This window comes from Argopecten irradians, unplaced genomic scaffold (genome assembly GCF_041381155.1).
Source record: "Argopecten irradians isolate NY unplaced genomic scaffold, Ai_NY scaffold_0017, whole genome shotgun sequence".
Classification (NCBI taxonomy): Eukaryota; Metazoa; Mollusca; class Bivalvia; order Pectinida; family Pectinidae; genus Argopecten; species Argopecten irradians.
Window position 1 is genome coordinate 439359 of NW_027187484.1, and position 25801 is coordinate 465159.

Consider the following 25801-nt stretch of genomic DNA (forward strand, 5'->3'; position numbering starts at 1 on the left):
AGAGATGAAAGACAGATAGTTGAGATTGTAGCTGATTGGGTGCTTAAACCATAGGGGGTAGGTGTCTGCCTGTCAAGTGTCCAGCCCGACTCTAATGAATAGGATTACTGATACAAGCCTCCTGATTGGATATTGCTGTGTATCTAAAGAGTAATGATCAGCCTCTGAAACATTCAACAGACCCATACACTCAAAGGAAAAGATTATTTTGGAACCAAGATAATGGTAAATTCGAAGAAAAACGCTGGACGGTTTAAGAAAGGAAGACAACCATACATCAAAAAGGGGGAGACAACTGAGCGTTGGACTAATTCTGACTCTAACCAAGTCCCAACAGTGCGATTACCAAAGGACCAGGTTATGGATGCCCCAATTTCCTCACCTGTTAATCTCACCGATTCTCACAGAATGCTTCGTCCTTTACCGGTCGCCAAACATGCATCCTCGAGGTAAGTCATAAGTTACATGAAACATAAGAAAAACATAAGATTTACATAAAATTGAGACTTATTAGACATTCATGTAATATTATGTTCAATGTTTACTATTCTATTAATTGCCTCTCTATTTCTCTTTTACAGTGAGAGTGAGGAACTGGAGACCAATAGAATTGTAAACATTGGGAAAATGAGAGATATGTGGAATGATGCCGTACACCAACATTACAGTCACAAGCCTTCATGCAAGGGAAATTTAGATTTTAACTTTACAACAGAGGAGTGTCGGGGCTTGGGATGGAGAATAGGACTAAGATGTACTAAGTGCACCTATGTGTCAGGTGTGTATTCTCTATATGAAGGCATGAAGGAACCAGGGAAGAAAGGGCGAGACACCGTGAAAATGAACTCTGCAGTACAAGTCGGACTTACACAGAGTAGAATTGGTAACGCTGCAATGAGACTTACCCTGATGAGTGCCAATATCCCTCCCCCCTCAGAGAGAGGAATGCAGAAAAGTGCTAACAAAGTGTGTGACAAAATTGAGGAAATTAACAAGACTGACATGAGTGAACTACGGAAGCGTGTACAAAAAATCAACACCCTGAGAGGAAATCAGCCGAACAAAGTTAACCTAATGGTTGACGCGACTTACAACAACCCATTATATTCAGGTGGAGGAAAGACTCCATTTCAGCCAGCAACTCAAGTAATGTTCAGCAGCATAGAACACAATACCAAGGAACAGTATGTGTTAGACATTGTCACCAAAAACAAACTGTGCAATAAGTGGCCACCCTGTAGTAGTGAACATACCAGAGACTGTAAAGGAAACTTACCTGTAGCCTCATCGATTGGTAATGAGCAAGCATACTGTTTTGAAAGTCTGCAGAAGCTCAGAGAAGATGGTCTGGAGGTAGACAAGCTTGTCACGGACTTGGACACTGGTGCATTCAAGGCAGCTGAAAAGATTTATAAACTCGGTGAATCAAGTACAAAGCCAACACACAATCTGGACCCTATTCATATAACAAGAAATCTTAGAAAAAAACATCTCTAAGTGTGTTAAACTTGAAGAAATAATGCCAGGATCAACAAGGAAAGAGAGACAAACCATCAAGAGAAAATTCAGCTGTGATCTAGCTGCTCGATGCCAGGCAGAGTTATCTCACCTTTACGACAGACACTGTGGTAGTCTAGTTCCATTACAACGTGCGGCTCGCGGTGTAAGGGAGGCAATCGTGAAGTGCTATCAAGGTAAACATTCTGTGTGTAAAACCAGAAATCTCTAGTGTGTATTGGGACTAAAACAAAGAACTGGCTTACAAACAGCACATACTTACCAAGTGATTTTAAGATCTGTGGCGGAGAAGATTTACTTATGGAAAAGGTGAACAGTCGTCTTGGCGATTCTGTGTTGGAAATGACTCTTTGGAATCTGTCGACCCAAAAGGTGGAATCTGTGAACAGGCGGCTGAAGAGGTCACTCCCCCCTAGTGTGAACTTTACTCGAAACTTTTCTGGGAGAGCTCATAGGGCTGTGTATACCGTGAACCATGGACCCGGCAAAGCTGTTAGAGAACTGTGTAGTGCTATTGGATCACCTATTGCTGCGGGGAGCTCTGTGACGAAACATCTGGAAAAAGAACAAAATAGACATTTATTTGAGAAATCGCGAAGTAATTCAATACAACGTAAAGTTCAGAAGAGAACTAAAAGAGACAAAATGTTCAAATTACATGAATGTAAAATTGATGAAGAAATTTATGTGAAAGACAGAGTTATGATTGAAAAAAAGAAAATGAAATATTAAAGTATTGAAACTTAAACATAATCTTAGTTGTTTTTTCATGTAAATATTAGAAGAAAAAAGAGAAAATGTATATAACAGAAGAAAAAAAAACCCATTAAGATGGTTTAAATAGATGACAGAATTATACAGAAATATAGAGAGAAAGACATACAGACAGCTAGACAGATTGATTGATGAGGCTATAGAGGCCGTGGTCATTTAAGAAATTTCAGTTTTTGTGTAAAGCCTGAGGCTCCGGAGGAAAACCACCAACCTACGTAAAGTGCCTAACAGAGCCCCAGAGTAAGTTTGAACTCAAAATGGCAATTGGTATAATTTCGGGTCGCCTTAATACTCGGTCAATATGAATACCTATATAAATGTATGTAAGTGTCACTTGACCTTGATATTAGGCGACCTTGACATCAAAATACAATATTTGTCACACTTACCTGCTGATCACAGTAGACATGAGGGACGATGACCACCCGAACACTGGCTCTGAAGCTTACAATGATTCCTGGACTGGTTTGCCTCGTGCGTCTCAATAACTAAATGTTCAGTATTAAAACATAGCTTGTTATGACAGAGGTGACTGACCTCTAGAGTCTTGCCGTCAATGTCCTTTCGTGGGAAATCAGTCTTTAACCACCTGTACTTTACCATCAGAGCCACCCGATGTACTCGCTCGGTCGTACTATGTCCATTTGGCCATTTGACCACTATGCGCCCATAACCACGTTGGTCTACAGCCCCTCTCCACACCCTACACGGGCTTCTGTTTCCGTTAAACTGGCCTCTTGAATCTAGTTTCTGCTGTAAATTCTGCCAAAACACCTCCATGATAATTTCTCTTGTAGTTAAGTTATATAAGGGTCCAATGTATTGGTGTCTAGGGACGCTGACTGATGAAAACGTCATATCCGGTTGTCATCCTATAGCATTTCACATAATTTTCAAATTTACCATTTTTGGAAAGCTACATGCCCATAAGGTCTGATTCCAAAGTGGGAGTTGGCTCGCTGCATGCGTTGGTCTGCTACTGCAAGTTATCTACCCGTGTCGGAGATGGAGATTCCTGCAAGAAAATTTATGAGAATTGAATGTATTTTGAAATGTAAAATTTAATATCTCAATAAATTCTTAACCTAGACTTTTGGGTGTTAGTTATATCTATAGTAGTGTTAGTTTACTACAGAAAAATATGAACAACTGAAATAAAGTTGAAGATCAGGGGGAGATAACTCACCCATAACTCCTATACCCCCTATTTTTTGGACTTTGTGCAAAAAAATCAGAATAAAGTGTAAAAATTGAGAGAGAAAAGTCAAGAAACAGACAGTACAATAAAGAATCACCTCTTTCCAAACAGTATGACACCAAATGATAGGATTACAGAATGTTTACATTAGAGCAGCAGAGATGAAAGACAGATAGTTGAGATTGTAGCTGATTGGGTGCTTAAACCATAGGGGGTAGGTGTCTGCCTGTCAAGTGTCCAGCCCGACTCTAATGAATAGGATTACTGATACAAGCCTCCTGATTGGATATTGCTGTGTATATAAAGAGCAAAGATCAGCCTCTGAAACATTCAACAGACCCATACACTCAAAGGAAAAGATTATTTTGGAACCAAGATAATGGTAAATTCGAAGAAAAACGCTGGACGGTTTAAGAAAGGAAGACAACCATACATCAAAAAGGGGGAGACAACTGAGCGTTGGACTAATTCTGACTCTAACCAAGTCCCAACAGTGCGATTACCAAAGGATTTACACGACCAGGTTATGGATGCCCCAATTTCCTCACCTGTTAATCTCACCGATTCTCACAGAATGCTTCGTCCTTTACCGGTCGCCAAACATGCATCCTCGAGGTAAGTCATAAGTTACATGAAACATAAGAAAAACATAAGATTTACATAAAATTGAGACTTATTAGACATTCATGTAATATTATGTTCAATGTTTACTATTCTATTAATTGCCTCTCTATTTCTCTTTTACAGTGAGAGTGAGGAACTGGAGACCAATAGAATTGTAAACATTGGGAAAATGAGAGATATGTGGAATGATGCCGTACACCAACATTACAGTCACAAGCCTTCCAAGGGAAATTTAGATTTTAACTATACAACAGAGGAGTGTCGGGGCTTGGGATGGAGAATAGGACTAAGATGTACTAAGTGTACATATGTGTCAGGTGTGTATTCTCTATATGAAGGCATGAAGGAACCAGGGAAGAAAGGGCGAGACACCGTGAAAATGAACTCTGCAGTACAAGTCGGACTTACACAGAGTAGAATTGGTAACGCTGCAATGAGACTTACCCTGATGAGTGCCAATATCCCTCCCCCCTCAGAGAGAGGAATGCAGAAAAGTGCTAACAAAGTGTGTGACAAAATTGAGGAAATTAACAAGACTGACATGAGTGAACTACGGAAGCGTGTACAAAAAATCAACACCCTGAGAGGAAATCAGCCGAACAAAGTTAACCTAATGGTTGACGCGACTTACAACAACCCATTATATTCAGGTGGAGGAAAGACTCCATTTCAGCCAGCAACTCAAGTAATGTTCAGCAGCATAGAACACAATACCAAGGAACAGTATGTGTTAGACATTGTCACCAAAAACAAACTGTGCAATAAGTGGCCACCCTGTAGTAGTGAACATACCAGAGACTGTAAAGGAAACTTACCTGTAGCCTCATCGATTGGTAATGAGCAAGCATACTGTTTTGAAAGTCTGCAGAAGCTCAGAGAAGATGGTCTGGAGGTAGACAAGCTTGTCACGGACTTGGACACTGGTGCATTCAAGGCAGCTGAAAAGATTTATAAACTCGGTGAATCAAGTACAAAGCCAACACACAATCTGGACCCTATTCATATAACAAGAAATCTTAGAAAAAAACATCTCTAAGTGTGTTAAACTTGAAGAAATAATGCCAGGATCAACAAGGAAAGAGAGACAAACCATCAAGAGAAAATTCAGCTGTGATCTAGCTGCTCGATGCCAGGCAGAGTTATCTCACCTTTACGACAGACACTGTGGTAGTCTAGTTCCATTACAACGTGCGGCTCGCGGTGTAAGGGAGGCAATCGTGAAGTGCTATCAAGGTAAACATTCTGTGTGTAAAACCAAATCTCTAGTGTGTATTGGGACTAAAACAAAGAACTGGCTTACAAACAGCACATACTTACCAAGTGATTTTAAGATCTGTGGCGGAGAAGATTTACTTATGGAAAAGGTGAACAGTCGTCTTGGCGATTCTGTGTTGGAAATGACTCTTTGGAATCTGTCGACCCAAAAGGTGGAATCTGTGAACAGGCGGCTGAAGAGGTCACTCCCCCCTAGTGTGAACTTTACTCGAAACTTTTCTGGGAGAGCTCATAGGGCTGTGTATACCGTGAACCATGGACCCGGCAAAGCTGTTAGAGAACTGTGTAGTGCTATTGGATCACCTATTGCTGCGGGGAGCTCTGTGACGAAACATCTGGAAAAAGAACAAAATAGACATTTATTTGAGAAATCGCGAAGTAATTCAATACAACGTAAAGTTCAGAAGAGAACTAAAAGAGACAAAATGTTCAAATTACATGAATGTAAAATTGATGAAGAAATTTATGTGAAAGACAGAGTTATGATTGAAAAAAAGAAAATGAAATATTAAAGTATTGAAACTTAAACATAATCTTAGTTGTTTTTTCATGTAAATATTAGAAGAAAAAAGAGAAAATGTATATAACAGAAGAAAAAAACCCATTAAGATGGTTTAAATAGATGACAGAATTATACAGAAATATAGAGAGAAAGACATACAGACAGCTAGACAGATTGATTGATGAGGCTATAGAGGCCGTGGTCATTTAAGAAATTTCAGTTTTTGTGTAAAGCCTGAGGCTCCGGAGGAAAACTACCAACCTACGTAAAGTGCCTAACAGAGCCCCAGAGTAAGTTTGAACTCAAAATGGCAATTGGTATAATTTCGGGTCGCCTTAATACTCGGTCAATATGAATACCTATATAAATGTATGTAAGTGTCACTTGACCTTGATATTAGGCGACCTTGACATCAAAATACAATATTTGTCACACTTACCTGCTGATCACAGTAGACATGAGGGACGATGACCACCCGAACACTGGCTCTGAAGCTTACAATGATTCCTGGACTGGTTTGCCTCGTGCGTCTCAATAACTAAATGTTCAGTATTAAAACATAGCTTGTTATGACAGAGGTGACTGACCTCTAGAGTCTTGCCGTCAATGTCCTTTCGTGGGAAATCAGTCTTTAACCACCTGTACTTTACCATCAGAGCCACCCGATGTACTCGCTCGGTCGTACTATGTCCATTTGGCCATTTGACCACTATGCGCCCATAACCACGTTGGTCTACAGCCCCTCTCCACACCCTACACGGGCTTCTGTTTCCGTTAAACTGGCCTCTTGAATCTAGTTTCTGCTGTAAATTCTGCCAAAACACCTCCATGATAATTTCTCTTGTAGTTAAGTTATATAAGGGTCCAATGTATTGGTGTCTAGGGACGCTGACTGATGAAAACGTCATATCCGGTTGTCATCCTATAGAGACCGCAGAACCAAATGATTTCCCATAGACGATAATGTTAACGTTTGCCAATGTCCAGGTTAAATGAAGTTTTCAAGTCTGGTCAACCATCACTAATTTTGAAGAAGATCATCTCACATACCTGTGAATAAAATTTTTTTCAAATCTACCATCTTGCTAAACTTTTAAGTGGGGGGTGCCATCTTATGTTGAATTCCGCACCAAAAAATGACCAAAATTTTCATAAAATTCCAATCTTTATTAACTCACCCTGTCAGAAACAGACTTGATAGAATTTTAAAATTTCTTTACATATTTTACATCTACATGTATTGCCCAAACAACAAATTAAACATTTGAAACTGATCCACCCTGAATACCCAATCAGCAGCCTCCGAAACATTCACCCCTCTATGAAATCTTGTGCCCAAAAGGGGATTTCCAGGATTCTATTTCTGGTTTGATTCTGCGGTCCCTTTAAATAATCCCTCACTGGCCAAAATCACAATCATAACAACAAAAAAACATACAAAAAACAATTGTACAACAAGGTACCAAAAACAAAGGAGGTGGACTCTCTATATATATAACAATTATCCTGAAGTGGAATTGGGATTAAAAAAATAACAATCATCCCAATGCCAGTACACAATTATATCACATCACAAGTATAGAACATGTACAAGTATCACCGATTAATTATCCCTACGACGTTCAATATTAATATTCTTGCTAAATAACCACAATGCTAGTGCATCAAAGGTTAAAACAACGAAAGCATTATATTTCATCAAGGAATCCTGTGCAAATCTACAAATTTCCATTTGCAACCAATTACACAAGTAATATTTCCTGATCTTTTGTTTATTTAATTATTACAACATCTTTATTCTGTAACACCACTGGTATGTACCCGAAAACATCCACTATAAGCAAACCGGTTGTATTAAATGTAGTTTTGTCAGAGACAAGCTATGAAACCCCCAGACAGCTCAGAGAGTCACATGAGTTACGTGCCCTTGGTATAGGTAGTAGCTGGTGGCTAGCAAAATTCAATACTCAGCTCACCTGTAATATCACTTATTTTCTCTACGAGTACATCAATCACATCTGTTTAGTAGTGATTATATATATATAACTTAGGGCATGGTTGTTTTTCATTCCTTTTCTTTTGTATCTCTTTCTCTTTGTATAATTGTTTTACAGCCCTAGCAATCAACTGCAGATGCCTCGTATATATATATATTGTACTACCACCTGACGTATGTACAATGCCAAGTGACCTCGGAGCAGACTGGAGAATTTCAGCGCAGAAATGGGTGCTAAAAGAATTGTAACAGGCCCCCTTGCTTACTTTTGCAATAAATGTATATTAGAAGATGTTGTCGAGTATTACAATGGTGAGACCATAATAATTGTTATTATGAAATGGACATCAATCAGCAATTTATTTTACCCCTAACATATATATTTGCACGTGTTACACTTTCCACTGTGCAAAGTTAGACACCACCAAACATAACTTAGAGAGTTGAATAATTTTCCAAGGCAGAAAAAGTTTAAGCTCCATGTCTCGGAACTCCGTACACGAAAACTTTAAGATTATAGATAAACGTAATAATCCCAAGATTCCAGCATTTATAAAGAAAAAAACCAGAACAATGTCCCAAGAGTCTTTTAACCAAGTTAAATTTCCTTTATACTTTTAGACAATTCCAAAATCAGAAGAGTACTCATAGATAATTTTTCTTTCTGCCTTGGACACCACCTCCTTTTTACACGACTTTAGAACTAAAGGAAAAAATATGACATTATGGGGAAAAAAAAAGTTCACAAATACAAAAACATACAATTAACAAAACAAAGTTTTCCACCGGGCCCTAAACGATCCTACAAGACTGGGGAAGCCACTCTTATGATTTTACTTAACCCAGCTCGAATGAAAATTTGGGGTTGACCAGAGACTTTCCCCGTTACTTATATACCCCCCAAACTAATTAAGTCTGACCACGTGAGTACAAAACCCCAGTGTTGGTCGTATCAACTCTAACCACCAGAACCATAGTCCCCACAGTGGCCAGAATACCTAACAGCCAAAAATACCCACCCCAACAATTTTGAATAGGAGAAGTCCTTGTTAGGGTTATCTCGAGGTGTTGGTCATATCAACTCTTACCACCAGAGACACCCCCAACCACCTGGATCCTCTCCCTAACTAACTACAATTATACCTACAGTCCTATCTACATGCCCCTGGTCGCCCCCACCAATTACACTTAACATTACATACCACCAGTTCACCTACATAACAACCTCCCCCTCCCCTCCCCTATTGTACATATGTGTCCCCCCCCAACCCCTGCTATATACCTACCATGAATCAACTTCCCCCTCCCCTTAAATTTTCTTTAATTCCCGGATAGAGAGGTGGCGCAACTCATGAAAATATTGCCGCATTCCCGTGGGGTTCAAATGAACCCCATCGTTCAGCAGCCGGGGGGACATGAGGCGTCGCCGAGCCACATAGCTCTGACCCCGGTCCCTCATCTCGAGGGAGAGGGCCAGAGACATGTGTGCCCGACGAGCCGGATACTCCGCCCCGGTCACCGCACGATGCCGGGTCCGCGGAAACACCGCCATGAGGGCCACCCGCTCTACCCCCCAGCTATCTAATGTATCTAGTATCATACGCAAGACCCCCATAAAATGTTGCAACCTATCCCCCCTGCTATCTAAGTCGTTCCCCCCCACCTGCAAGATTACTAACCCCGGACTAAACCCCTCCCTCTTCATCCGATCCACCAAGTCCACAATATCCCAAATTTTCCCCCCAGACTTACCATACAGACGAACACCCACCCCCGTCAATCCCAGATCCCGAGTAAACCTCCCCTCCCTAGGGTTATTGATAAGATTGCTAAGTTCTAAAAAGTTGATACAAGGTATTTGGGCCGGTTATGAAGCTCTTTTGGAACAGAGCCCGATGGTTCCCTCCAACCAGCTGACATTGTGACATTGCTCTCCAGGTACCTGGGGAAAATGTAATTATTTACCAGTAAAAATTTGTTAAATTTGAAAATAAAGTGGATTGCATCACTGATTGAATCAAAATATCTCCCTTATATACAATAGAATGTAAACATCAAGTATGATATATAAATCATTTAAGTATTGGTTGTCATATTTCGACATGCATTGGGTGTTCTAGCATAGCCAATGCTAGTAACATTGGTATGTTACACACCAATGCATGTCAAAAGTATGACAACCAATGCTTATATTTACATTTAAATACTCATTCCCACTATAAAAAAGGGTGAAAAATAAATTGTGAAAATAAAAGTTATACGTTTGTTTAGTGAAAAATATAATTTGATGAAACAGCCAATTATTGTATGTATTTATCTATATGTATGATAGAAAAATGTACTGAAAATATTACCAAAATTATGGTAAATTTAACCAATTCTTGTCGAATGACATTGTCACAATCATGCCTACGTACACAGGATACGAAATTGCTAAAAATCAACCCAGCCCTGTTAGAGAAAAATACATAGATCTAATCTAAATAGTTAGTGAGTTTCTATGACAGTGCAGAGGATAGATCTAGAGTGCTGCAAGTTGGAGAAGAACATATTAGAAATCATTAGTTGGATTTTATAGGTCATACACAATATGTCAATTACCATGCATTATGCTGACATAATGGAATTGGGATATGCAGAGGAGAAATGATATTTACAATCATGCAATGGATATTAGTGTAATATTGTACCAGACATCAAAGCAAAGCTGACACCAACACCAAGCCACACAAAATACTTATACTTACATACCAATAAAATCAATAATTTTTGAGCCTGAATGTGAAGAAAGCAGTTTTGAAATTATTTCATATTCTTATAAAATGATGAAAATCATTTTACCAATCAATAACAAAATAATTAAATTTTTTTTTAGAAATATATGCAATGTTTTAAAGTTGATTTACACATGTCATCTTGGAAAATATTAAACCATATTTCAGTTATGTTTACTTAATGAATCAAATGTGTGAAATTTTATACTCATATCATAACATACTTGCGATAGGAATCCACAAAGAAGTCCTCCACGAGCAGAGTCATGAGGCTTGATACAGTCTTCATAGGGAGAGATGACAGGTATTCATATTTAAAAACCTTGTTCTATGCCTCCACACCATTGTTGCTATTGACAACCAGAGTAAGTTCATCCCCTCGGTAGGCCCAGACCCACATCTTCAAATTGATATCAACCGGAATAAATTGTTAAACAAGAAATGTTTGTAAAACCATCATATGAAATGCAAGTAGAATTCTACAAGACGCAACAGGACATCATTTCATATGTTTCATTTCATTTATATTGAATACTATTGCCTTTATATAACCTGGTCATAGATCAAACAACTGCATTCCTTAATGTAATGTCTTGCAGAATGGAATGGCATTGCATGTCATTGTCTAGTGTTACAAATAGAGGATATTACATGAGTGGTTATTAATAGAAATGATAACTGAATTTTCTAAATTTTGTCTATATTTAAAAAAGACAGTAGAAATCTGATGTGACTTTTCCATTTGCTGTCAGACAATCATGCAAAGTCATATAAAGATTATGAAGGTTAAAACTTCCTATGATGTCATAATAGTGTCATTACAGATGTGTCTTACGATACTTATTTAATTTAATTCTTTATTTATTTTACGAGGATTACAAACAGCCCGAAGGCTACTAGATGCTCTCCTCAACATATATCAAACAAACAATATGTACAATTACACAAAAGACATACAAATGTCGCACACGCTAACACTCACACATACATACTTTAGAGAGAGAGAGAGAGAGAGAAAGATAGAGAAAGAGAGAGAGATAGAGAGGGGGGGGGGGACTGAGACAGAGAGAGAGAGGAAGGTGGGGGGGGGGGGGTTCAAAATCTGTTTGAATTTACTATATATTCAAATACATGGTCAAATAATGCTTTGTTCTCAATTTCGTTTAGAGTTTCTAAGCCACATAAAATTATTTTGACAAGAACATTTGGCATGAGCTCTACAATGAGGTTGGAATTGACATTTGGAGCGAATATATGACAAACAGTGCGGAGCATATTGGAACGGATTCTGTTATATTTTGGACAATGTAAAAAGAAATGAATTTCATCTTCGGGGGAGTTCACGCAAAGGTCACAAAATTTGTTATTGGTTAAGTTGTAAGAATGTCTATGTTTGTTTAAAGCACTTAAACCCATTCTTATTCTAGTGTGATTGATTTTGCCTTTCCCGTGTCCATATGTATATAAATAGATTTTTTGTGGAGTGGATAGATTTGACAGTGCAAGAGAGAAGGACTTTAGTGAAGAGCTATTTCTTAATGTGTCAGGTAGATTGTTCCAGTCACGTATTGATTTTGGAAAGAAGGATTGATGATAGAAAGATTTTCTTGACAGGATAGGGAGAATAGTATTTGAATTTCTAAAGTTGTAGTTTTGTGTTCTATGAGTCTGAATTGGACAGATAGTTTTCAAATATGGTGGACACAGATCATGCTTAATTTTAAATAACATTTTTAGTCTGCAATTTTTTCGTCTATCACTTAGTTTTTCCCATCCCAATTCAACCAACAGTTTAGTATATTTGGTTACCTTATAACCACCTGTGCATATTAATGCCGCCCTACGCTGAACACTTTCAATAAGGTCAGACTCTTGCTGACTACAATTATCAAATAAAATATTGCCATATTCCATAACCGATCTTACCATAGTTTTATATAGTGTTTCTAGGCATGAACGCGGGATAATATAAGCTAATGCTTGTAAGATGTTTAATATTCTGTTGGCTTTGGCTACAATTTCTGAGATGTGAGAATGCCAGCTAAGATTACCAGAAAGAAATATGCCCAGATGTTTATGGTTAATAACATGTTTAATCGGAATGTTATTAAGTAGAAGGTTCGGTTTATTAACAAATCTTTTTTTAGAGAAAATAACAAATTCAGTTTTTTGTGCGTTGAATGTGACAAGCCATCGTTTTGCCCACTGGGACAGAGAAGTTAAATCGTCGTTAAGTGTATCTACTGAATCGTTCCTATTTATGAGAGAGATGTGTCGTCAGCGAATAAGTTAATGTCAGATGAAATGTCTACATTGATATCATTTACATAAACTAAGAATAAAAGCGGTCCAAGGATCGAGCCCTGGGGGACACCAGAGTTAATATATTTATGACCAGAAGATTGACCATTTAAAACTACATACTGTTTTCTATTACAAAGATAACTTTTAAGCCAATAAAGCAAACTTCCTCTAATACCTATGTTTTCTAATTTGTGAATTAAACCTAAGTTAATTGTAAAACGTGCCAAACTTTATCAAAAGCTTTTGAGACATCTAAAAATACTGTGCAAACATCATCGCCATTATCAATACTTTTGTAAATGTTGTGGATTATTTTTAACAATTGATTAATGGTGGAATCATGCATTTCTTTTAAATCCAGAATTTTCTTTGATAAGAATGTTGTTTGCCACAAAGAATTCATAAATACGTTTGTAGACTATTTTTTCAAGACATTTAGATATATTTACATTATAACATTATTTTTGCTATCTTTTTTATGAATAGGACAAACTTGAGCTGTTTTCCACAAAGTGGGAAAAATGCCTGATCTGAGAGAAATATTAAAGATATGTGCCCAAATATGACTTAAAGATTGACAGCAATTTTTAAGAATGAAATTTCCTATGCCATCTGGCCCTGTTGCCTTTTTGGGGTTAAGCGACTTAAGTATATTATACCTCTTCTGGAGTGGTTTGTACGGTACTAATTTACAGGTAAGTTATTATTTACATTAGTTTGGGGTAGTACTGGTTTCTCAATATTATCCGGGATAGTACATTGATCAGAGAAGTATGTGTTAAAAAGATCTGCCTTTTCAGTATCATCGTGTATATAATGATTGTTTTCCATTAAAGGAGGAATAGTATGGTCTCCATTTTTGCCTAGAAGAGATTTAGTAATTGACCAGAAAAGTTTAGGATTGGTATTTCTGTTAGATAGTTTAGTAATGGTGGTTTCTTGCCAACGTTTAAGTGCATCGCGTTTTACCCGATTTGCTTCCCTACGTGCTACCTGGAACCTGAACTTGTCGAAGTCTTTACTTGTTTTTTGAAATAATTTGAAAAATCTATCTCTATTCCTAAAGGCTCGACGTACTTCGTTTGTTAACCACGGTTTGTCGCGAGGACGAATATTGACTACTTTATTTATTATAAATGTTTTGCACGTATCTAAGATAAACTTGTTTACATTTTCAATTATATCATCTAAAAGATCAAAAACACCAAAGAATATATCGACATGAGCGGTGTTAAATGCATTGTTCAAACCATCGATATCAGCAGTTTTGTAGTCCCATATGGTTCTCTGATATGACTGAGGCTTTGGAACATAATATTTCAGTTTACAGGAAATAGAACTATGATCAAGATTACAAAGTGGTGATTTTATATCAACGTTTGCCACCATGTGGACTTTATCAACAAAAATGAGGTCAAGTATATGTGATGAATTTGCGGTAAAATGGGTAGCTTTATCAATTAATTGTGACAAGTTATTTTGGATCGCAATATCAAAAAGACAACGTCCTAGTTCACTAGTCACGTGCTGGTCATCCCAGGAAATACATCTATCATTAAAATCACCAGTAACTATGATATTTAACGGGTTTTCGGACTGCATGATTTGGACAGTGTCTGAGAAATAAGATAAGAAGTCGGTTTTAGTGCGGGCATCCTGGTTAGGAGGACGATAGATTGTACTAAATAAGATATTTCCTGCCTGATGAGTTATTTCTAGTACAAGACTTTCAATATTTGGGGATTCTAAGTCTAGCCGACGTTTGCATTTAATAGTATTACGGGTATATATAGCTACACCTCCACCATGTCTATTTCTGTCGTTTCTGTAAAGGTTAAAATTTTCTAATTGAAGAATAGAATCTTCAATTTCTGGACATAACCATGTCTCAGATATAGCTATAATGTCATAAATAAAGTGATTGCAGAATACGCTCTCAATTTCATCTAACTTATAAAAGCGACTCTTACTTTCATCTGTGGTGGCCAAAATACTCCGTGCATTTATGTGACAGATAGATAGATAGTCAAGTTTATTAGGACCGGGGTTAGGCTGGACGTCCCCACAAGTGAGGAGAAGAAGAAACAATAGGTAGCATATGCAGAGTAAAACACTAACAGAAGCAGGGTGAATACAGCTATGTGAGGATTTAAAAAATGGTTTGCACCGTACATTAGCGCTTGTTATAAAAGAATAACAGCTCCAAATGCCAATCGTGTACCTGTATTGCTCGAGACAGATCATTACAAAGAGGAGAGTAAAAGAGTAAGGACAAAAAGGAAGTAGGGGAAAAGTTCGAGATCGAGTGATAGATCGGAAGAAATAGGGAAAAGATAAGGAGGCGTATATGAAGTAGGACAGTACATAAGGAACATGCTTACCACTAACAATGCAGTTTGAAATATAATTTGATACCGCAATAAACAGTGGAAAATGTAGATTTAGATACAGAGATTGGGAATTGTTTACATCCCCAAAATTACTTTACAATTAACATTTAGCTATGACACTGACGACAAAATAAGACACTTGTATCCATATGTACAGTACATGGACACTAGTGCATCAATATATTTACATGGCTATTAATAATTTCAACAGGACTTAGTATAAGTGTTGCCAAACATTTGCAGTACATTGATAGTAGTAAGCTATTTATGATACAAATAACAGTATATACAAACAGGCATATTAAGTTTCCTTCGAATATACATTACTGGACCTTACCGTTACTGCTTAGTACTTGTACCTTTGCAAATCAGACTAACAGACAGTGAACCTTCACATTTATCAAAAAGATGCTAGCGCGATGGGATTTAGATTATCCGACATGATATTGGGTCAGATATTTTGAATACATGCACGATATGAAGCAAAAATGTAAGGTATCATACAAAACTGAATTTACCACTACGCGTTTAAGATAGTAGACACCGTGGTGTATTGACGATTAAAATGTCAAAAATATTCTATTATTTTGTGAAATATAAAAATAATGAGGCAGCGAAGTTACGCCTTCATACATAATTCATGCTTACATGCTTACCAATAACAAAGCAGCATGAGATACAATTTGATACCACAATAAATCTAAAATATAGATTTAGGCGATACAGAGATTGGGAATTGTTTAAATCCCCAAAATGAATTACTTTAAAATTGACATTTAGCTTTGCCACTGACGATAAAAACACTTGTATCCATACACGGCACATGAACAATAGTGCATTAATATATTTACATTGTTGTTTATAATTTCAAACAAGCATTAGTATAAATGTTGGCAAACATATGTAGTACATTGATAGTAGTTAACTATTTATGATACAAATAACAGTATTTACAAACAAGTATAATAAGTTTCCTTCGAATGTATATTTATATTTTTTCTCCATAAGTTATATGCGGCATATGAAACAATAGGTAATGTGCCATACTTTTCTGTGAACATTACCATTTCATAATAGTAGATACCGTGGTATAGTGAGAATAAGATAACAATAATGACTAGGATCTGTACCATAGGTTTGAATGTGCATGTGCACTGTACATCTCATACATAATTCAAGAATACATAAAACTAAGTTTCGATAATTACTTTTATACACTAATCCAGGAACAAAGGTATTAATAGCTTATATAATCATTTGACAACTAATAATAATGCCTTTTTTCAAGAGCTTGTAAACTTATGAATAAAGGGATAAAATCTTGAGTGATTCATAGCTGGGGTGCTCATTGTGTGAGTTTAATTACCAATCAGATTGCCATATAAGTATAAACATGTTGTTGATAGTCTAAAAATAAGATGAACTACAGTTTTTAATTTGATGTCAGTAAACCATTATAAATAAAGTCATCGTGATGATTATCTACCCTATAGGAGGGTATCAATGTCGGTATCAAGGCGAATGACATGAATGTTGCCACGAATATCGCGCGCGAAAACTTTAGCGTTCCATGCCCAGGCGTCAGATAAGTCCTCATGAGATTGGGCTTAGCGCAAGAGATCTTGATTCCTGATGGTGAGGTCTTCTTGAATCGAGATTCGGGTCGACTTTAGTTTTGACCTGGCTTTCATAATAGCCATTTTGTCATTTCTTTTCAAGAGTCTCACTATCATTGGTCGTGGATTAGGGGATTTTACAGCCTGTGCCATAGTACGCTTCTTTCCAAGTCTGTGAGCAACCTCGATATCGATACCGCGTAGATCCAGAGAGGTTTCGAGGATTTTGGATACTTCGGATACACAGTTTTCACCTTCCTTTTCAGGAATGCCAAAAATTTTAACATTGTTTTTCCTGGTGTATTGCGCGACGTCGTTTATTTCAGACTCCAAAAGATGTGCGTAATGGTAAATGTTTTCAAATTCCTCGTGTATAAAGTTAGAGTTGACATTGCTGGAGGAATGAATATGATTTTGCAGCTCGGCGATCAGGGTTTCTTTTTCTTTGTTTTCAAGTTCCAAACTGCTCAACCGTTTCGTTTTATCTCTGTTTTCATTTTCAAGGATAACCATCCGGGCCTCAAGATTGTCAAACTTTGAATGAAAAGATTCAAGTAATGCTGTCTTAATACCATCCATTGCAGTCTCTACTGCCACAGATACAGCTTTCTCAATGATGACTTTGAGATCCGTAGACAATATCTTTGATTTTTTACCTTCAGGGCCTTCCAATGTAAACGATCCACTAAGATCACAAATGGCTGGTTTTATACCACCTGTACCTAACGGGGTGGATGTAAATTGTTCTTTACTTGGAGATGTTACATTCGACTCATCCATCATCTTAGACAGCAAGGTATATAAGCTGTTTAAAAAGATGTGCACACCGGTAAGAGGTACGAGGGTAAACAAAGTCGAGCAGTGTGACACGTAAACACAGTTACCGATCGCGCGACTAGGCACGCGAATACAGGTGTTACACACGCGCAGTGTATGTGGACAAAGGACAGGTAGCCGAGCTTGTCAATGGAGATTCTATTTATAGACACACGAGTGAACAGTACATTGATTATAAATATTTTCGAATATACATCAATTTCATCTGAAGTTGGCACTTACTGCTTCGTGTAGACGATGACTGGGATGTTATCAGTTACAGATGCAAATTTTGTGGTCACATGATCCGTATGACTGTCACAAATCACTACTTTACATGACCGCTAATGAGCGCGTGTTCATGCACGCAGTGACATCACCTACCTCGATACTTATGACATGGTCGTATAACATGGCTATAGAAGGGCCAGTTATACGATAAATAGCAAATTAAATGTAATATGATTTGTAGATTTTTACTTTACCTTGTGTTTGTCATTTGCAAGCCACTGTCCATTGATGTAATTTTGTAGCTTTGGTTGGGTTTTCCAAACCTGGCTTTCATGAAGACGTGTCAAATTTTGTTGAAATTCATCTTCAGTGAAAGACTCTGCAACAGCCTGCAAAATAGCAAGGTCATTCGTTTAAACAAACTTTGTAGTCCTTCATGCCGACACATGACTGGCCCAATATCAGGACTCTGAACCTCGTAGTTATTCACAAGCTCAAAAGATTTTAGCCATATTAAACATAGCTGCAATATTGTAGCTCAAAAGACTTTTAGACAGAAAATGGTGTCGTCTTTAGAGCTACAATTGGTGCCTATTACTGCTAATGGAGCAAAGTAATGATTATACAAACCATTATAAAACTTTCATTTTATCATACTTTTTTGGATATCGCTTACCTACTAGGGAATAAAACTGAACTATATAAATATCAAATTCTCATCGATCATTATTTTTTTTTATATAATACATGTGAAGGTCTTTCTGAAGGGAATTTATACGGCAAGTCCACAAGCTGTCAATTTTATGTCTTGCGAGCGGTACTGTATATATTAAGAATGGTAGTTATGTTTGTTTTAGACAAAAATAATATGTAAATGCATGTATACGCTTAAAATAATTGGAAACCTACAAAAAAGTATAGAAAATTGTGCCTGAGTGATTTTCGAAGGCAGTGCTCCACTACGACACATAGGGACCAATTCGTACCCGGCCGAAAGGTATAGTAGGCCGGGTACGTATATTCGTTCTATATTAAACCATGTGAACTTGAATGGGGGTCAAGGTCATTCCGTTCAACAATTTTGGTAGCCCTTCATCCCAGCATGCTACAGGTCAAATATCAGTACCCTAGACCTTTCTGTTGAAGAAGTCTCTTATGCAAGGTGTACGGTGCATGACGACTGACGATGTATGATGAAGATAGGTCATTCTGAAGTCACATATGTAGATTTTTGTCTCTGCAAAATTATAGTATGAGTACAATGAGGGGGAAATATCATCATGACCAGGCCCCAGGATCATGAAACAGTCTTAGACTTAAGATTTTGCTTAGCCAATCAAGAATGATGTAACCTTTCATATATTTTTACGTATCATTGCTAAAATAAAGTTTGATGTGGTATAAAATGTACTTTTGATTATTTTATTTATGATAACATGAGGAACTATATTACATTTGGAAAATATCTGCTGTTCCGGTAATTGTACCTGCTGACGTCAGCGATGTGACTAGTGGCAAATTTAAACGCATTATTAGCGACGTTTCTTCAAAAAATAGTTGAATGTAAATATAAGCAATAAACAGTTGCTAACGGGCGACATTCAATTTATCTGTCACCCAAATTGTATTCATATTGACTATATACTACCATTTGGTAACTGTTCTTCGGAACACTTCTCGAGTTTACCCACAAGCACAACATTACATAATTTGCATAATGTAGTCACGATATGTAAAGTCGAGAAACGTTCCGAGAGAAAAATGAACATGGCGGTGACGGTTAAAGTAAGTGAGCTACACGATGTTTAAATGCAGTTTCTACAAAGTACGGGTCATGCCACCTCCAAAGGAGATTGTGGATGAACACAGTTATGGGTACTGTTTACCACCACAGGCGTAGATTTTGTGATTTTGGCTTGGTTTTTGAGGTATATCCATTAGAGCCGAGACGACATTTCGACCGGACAGGGAATTGTCTACCTAGCATATTTTTCGTAAATTTCCCAATTCATCAAGCCATAACTTCGTCAATACTTGGCCAATTTTGTTCATCAAGCACTCAATGGAAAGATAAATTATTTCCCTTTAAGGTAAGATATCCGTCAATGTTGTATAGAACCCATTTATTAAAATAATCACGGTTTTAAAAAAATAGGTCTGTTTTTCTCGACCGCCGAGTTCATACCCTTGATACTATAATATATATATGTATACTCTTGGTTAAAAATTTTCGTGCCAGGTCCCTGTGCTTAAGATTGTTTCATGATCTTGGAGCCTGATGACCTAAAAACTTACGTTTAGAAGATTGGATGTCTGCTCCTGGCTAGTAACACCATGCTTTGATGCAATCAACCACCTGTGCCAAGCTTGTTTCCGATGGAAGTCACATATGTAGATTTTTGACTCTGCAAATTTATAGTACAATGAATGGGAAATATCAGATACATTTCAGGTGTACACGTATCAGGTACATGTATGATTTCAGCAATTCACTAATTCAGCTATATTGTACAGTTAAAGAATGGGTGTGAGGGATATAGCAAGTATATATATATTTGTATGGTCAATGTACATAGCCTTTATTAAAACACACATTTGGAATAAAAACAAATTCAACATCAACTGCTTTGCAGATAATTCAATTTGTTTCAAGAGCAACTCAATTCATCACCCCATGAAATGGACCAAAGCAAGATTCAATTCCTATATTTCAATTCAATACTAGCGCATTATGAAGATTGTCTGCAAAGCTCTGGCATCTCTATAGACCCTAGATGCCATAGGAAGATAGTTTAATGCTTAAATAAGATATCACTTACCAGGGAACACACTGTGAATAGCATTGGCTTCTACCTCTGAGGAGTCTATCATAAATCCTTTACAGGTCCATGCTGAGTTGTTATCTTTGATGACTTGCAAAGCTTCAGCAACAGAGCTGGAGTCCTCCCTCTCGGTGATAAAAGCTCCCACAACACAAAACCCACCATTGGTCTGCACACAAAGGAAAAACAATGGCAAAGCATACTTAGTTGTTCTGTATGTGGCATCCAGATACACCAGCTCATTTCCATATCTAGCAAGTAAATTTCTCTGCCATTTAGACTGGTAAATAACCAGGAGAGACTCTTCCTCATTGACCATAAGGCAACCATCATCGTCTTCAGAGTCGTCATCTATGACAGGGCGCTTTACAATGGAGGATTTACGAAAAGTCTACGAGTCATCAGGGTGGTCTTCTTGCCAGACATGTATTTTCTCGGCCAAGTCCTCCTGGTCTATCAGACTGTGTAGTGTTTTACGCCTCTGACGGTACATTATCTTCCTCAGATCCTCCCTGCTTGGATAAAACCTTCGGTTGATGGCTCTGGGCATCTCCCGCTCCCTGAACAGATCTTTGACGAATATCTTCAGGTGTCGGTGCATTTCTTTTGGGCTATAAACACCCTCATTGACAAGCGTCCGGATTTTCCTGAGAACTCGTTCATCAATAGGAGACTTCAGATCGGCAGCCTGCAATACAGTGTATATCAGAGATAAAAAAAGCAATATGATGGGACAGATAAATATATTTGGTGATTTTACATTTACTGTACTATAGCATTTAGAGTAGTTTTTTAAATGACAGAACCAGAATACATGTACATAATGTAGAGTGTCTATCTGGTTTTATATGTTGTGGTTTAGTGATTGACAACAGATAAGACCAGAATACAAGGTGTAGAGAGTATATCTGGTTGTATCTGTTGTGGTTAAGTAAATGACAACAGATAAGACCAGAATACAAGGTGTAGAGAGTATATCTGGTTGTATCTGTTGTGGTTTAGTAAATGACAACAGATAAGACCAGAATACAAGGTGTGGAGAGTATATCTGGTTGTATCTGTTGTGGTTAAGTAAATGACAACAGATAAGACCAGAATACAAGGTGTAGAGTGTATATCTGGTTGTATCTGTTGTGGTTAAGTAAATGACAACAGATAGGACCAGAATACAAGGTGTTGGGTGTATATCTGGTTGTATCTGTTGTGGTTTAGTAAATGACAACAGATAGGACCAGAATACAAGGTGTAGAGTGTATATCTGGTTGTATCTGTTGTGGTTTAGTAAATGACAACAGATAGGACCAGAATACAAGGTGTTGGGTGTATATCTGGTTGTATCTGTTGTGGTTTAGTAAATGACAACAGGTGTAGAGTGTATATCTGGAGATAGGACCAGAATACAAGGTGTAGAGTGTATATCTGGTTGTATCTGTTGTGGTTTAGTAAATGACAACAGATAGGACCAGAATACAAGGTGTAGAGTGTATATCTGGTTGTATCTGTTGTGGTTTAGTAAATGACAACAGATAGGACCAGAATACAAGGTGTAGAGTGTATATCTGGTTGTATCTGTTGTGGTTTAGTAAATGACAACAGATCTAGATAGGACCAGAATACAAGGTGTAGAGTGTATATCTGGTTGTATCTGTTGTGGTTTAGTAAATGACAACAGATAGGACCAGAATACAAGGTGTTGGGTGTATATCTGGTTGTATCTGTTGTGGTTTAGTAAATGACAACAGATAGGACCAGAATACAAGGTGTTGGGTGTATATCTAGTTGTATCTGTTGTGGTTTAGTAAATGACAACAGATAAGACCAGAATACAAGGTGTAGAGTGTATATCTGGTTGTATCTGTTGTGGTTTAGTAAATGACAACAGATAGGACCAGAATACAAGGTGTTGGGTGTATATCTGGTTGTATCTGTTGTGGTTTAGTAAATGACAACAGATAGGACCAGAATACAAGGTGTAGAGTGTATATCTGGTTGTATCTGTTGTGGTTTAGTAAATGACAACAGATAGGACCAGAATACAAGGTGTAGAGTGTATATCTGGTTGTATCTGTTGTGGTTTAGTAAATGACAACAGATAGGACCAGAATACGAGGTGTAGAGTGTATATCTGGTTGTACAATGTATCTGTTGTGGTTTAGTATGTGATACTTACTATTCCCAATATATGGTTCTGGTGATCCGTTTCTTGAGGCAGATCAATGTAAATGATCTTTCTCTTCTGAATTTCCTCATAGCAGGGAGAAAAAAAGTCGTTCCTCAGCTCTGCCGATTTCACTTCCCTCCAGTATTGTGTGTCACAAGGAATCTACCAATAGAAATACCAAATACTAAACTCATGAAACTACATGAAAAATCTGCAGAGATTGAAATGCAAATATAAATGAGTTTTGAATCACCTGTTGAAATAATAGGGATAGGTATTCTTTCAAGATATTTACACAAAATAAAATGTGTAGTTTATTAGATATGTACCATGAACCAACAATTTGAAAATTGGGAATGGTTGCTTATATGGTAACAAGTATCTCCTAGGTTCTAGATATCTTGTATTTTATGCATCAATGGTCCACCACTATTAAATTGGAAGCTTATCAATAATTACCAATATCATTTTTGATATCTACAATACAATTATTCTCTAAGTTTCTGAATTAAAGTTATTCAATAATCTGCATTTAAGTGTGAGATATAAGGATATAAGATCCCACACATCACGCCACCCTTATTTCTTACTACAGGACCATATCTCTTCACAGATTAATCAATCATTCATTCATCATTGGTATTCTTGTAAACATGTTGGAATGAGCACAATATTATTTCAGCAAAGATGACTGATAAGTGTTAAAATTAAAAGGTAAAAAAATAACATAATATATATACAATTGTACATAAATAATGTATTGCTATAATTATTAAGTCCCTGCACAGTGCTCTTCATCCATGTGGAACTCACAAGGTAAATAGTTGCATTTTTATAGTGTTTACTTTTATGAGTGTTACAATATTTAAAATTCATAGGTATTAATTTTAAAGAGATAGAATAATTGCTTGTAATTGATTGTGACAGTATTTCCATAAATGTCCTTTTCCTTACCATGTATTCATCAAAGTGTATGACTTCCCTCATTACAATTGCGGCGGGACAACCTTTTTTCTTCGTACCAGTCAGTCTCTTTCTACTGGACATCAGACTATATCCGTGTTCTGTAGATTGACTGGTATCCTATATATATACATAACACAATGCATATATGTGTATTTCAATAATAAATTATCAAAAATTTAATTTCAAATAAATGTACATCCAAAATAACTAAAATTAATCTACTCACATTATTCATTTTACAATTTTTTTTTTTGTGTGTGAATTTTTTTGCAATATATGTATTCACGCAATATATTAAGTTATGAACTGACTTGTAAATTATATTAAAATTAAATATTATATAGATAATACATTTTATAGTTGATTATGATATATAGAAAATACATGGTTAGTATCTTACAATACAAGATTATTTTGGTGCAAGACAAAAAAAGTCAAGATGGTGAGGCAATTTATGGCAGTTGCAGAATAAATAGTGTCTTGGAGCGGGCTTAATACTTTGGTCCTATGCTGGGGTCCTTGGTGACACTCCATGAGCTTCAGCCCAACAATCATGAACGGTGCACCATTTGAGGGAATGGTGCACCTATGCCCAACCTTCCCTTCATCCTTAAAGCGGACAGAGTGTTCTCCAGCAGAACTTTGTTCTGTAAGTTAAAAAATCCTTTCAATATTTTTTTCTTAAAAGGACAATTCATAAAATCATTTCATGGAATTTGCTTCTGTCCAGTTTGCATTCATATTGGCTATGAATGTCAACTGAATACTTTCAATGCTTAAGTACATACATTGATAATGTACCTGCTTTAAATTGTATTGATATGGATTTCCAGTTTCAATTTGTCATTGAATTTTTCAAAATAATTTGTTATGTGCTACATAAGGAATGTAGAACAACACATTTATGGCACATTCTACTTTCGTGGTTAGTCCCTTTAAATTTAAATAATTCTTAATAAGAACTTATAGGCCACAGTGATCATGATCATGAGCACTCGCAAATTACAACTACTTTACTATGTGTACTGCACGACAGGTACATGAATTTGTGTATAGGCCTATGGCGCATCATTTCAACAATTGATAAAACTTTTAAGTAATTTTGTTGATAGTTATGTACCGATGATCATAATTTTCTGCAATCGTGGATACTAAGTGGGAAGTATATCTAGTATTTATTGTTTGTCTGATTCTGAAGAATATATATGATCCGTGAAACGTAGAAATGGTAAATAGGCTAGCATTAACACACCTAACTTCAGGCATCTGCATTCTGGTTTGTAGTACTAGTAGAGATGCTGACCTTTTGTCGTGAAGGAACAGCTATTCGTAATTTTGGAAAAAAATGTTAACATCTCATGAAGCACAGCTTTTCCACATGTGACATAAACAAAACAACACTAGTCCTATATAAGGTCCTATATCACAAAGATAAGGAATATGTGTAAGAATGGAGTTTGACCAATAAGCTCTCAAATTGTACCGAATATATATCGATTAATAGTAAAACTATAGTATATATCACATGTATTCCAAACATAATTGTTGATATTTATCGCATTACTCTTTACTCACCAAGACTAAAGTGTCCAAAATTCTTGGTACACCTTGTAACGGTGTACGTTGTTGAGGTATGATAAGAGAATTCCCTCACAACATCATTAATATCCTCAATGTCGGAAACGAAGCCTCTGTAGGGGTTGGTCTCGTCAACATCGTCAAAATATGACAACCAAGGATGGTCGTCAGCCATTACGACATCTCCGTAGCCGAAAGTGAAAGTTAAAAAAATAGCGGGAACTCGGATTCACATTGCGCATGCTTATTATCTCGG

At 36.9% G+C, this 25801-nt stretch overlaps 2 protein-coding genes across 4 annotated transcripts in view; one reads left to right on the top strand and one right to left on the bottom strand.

Moving 5' to 3' along the window:
- Positions 1-25801, top strand: part of LOC138311313 (uncharacterized) — a 195149-nt gene that overhangs the window by 69264 nt on the left and 100084 nt on the right. The gene's annotated exons all lie outside the window — the stretch shown is intronic.
- Positions 5081-24336, bottom strand: LOC138311299 (uncharacterized). 3 transcript variants are annotated; one of them, XM_069252730.1, is made up of 9 exons: positions 23956-24336; positions 23011-23163; positions 20838-21528; positions 20314-20423; positions 18273-18407; positions 10886-11061; positions 10639-10662; positions 6331-9829; positions 5081-5724 (listed from the first exon to the last, which is right to left on the bottom strand). In XM_069252730.1, exons 3-6 carry the CDS (start codon positions 21157-21159, stop codon positions 10990-10992), a joined length of 639 nt encoding a protein of 212 aa, XP_069108831.1. In that variant the 5' UTR covers positions 21160-21528; positions 23011-23163; positions 23956-24336; the 3' UTR covers positions 5081-5724; positions 6331-9829; positions 10639-10662; positions 10886-10989. The 3 variants fall into 3 exon arrangements, with proteins under 3 accessions (XP_069108831.1, XP_069108832.1, XP_069108833.1); XM_069252731.1 differs by having other exon boundaries at positions 10635-10662; XM_069252732.1 differs by lacking the exon at positions 10639-10662.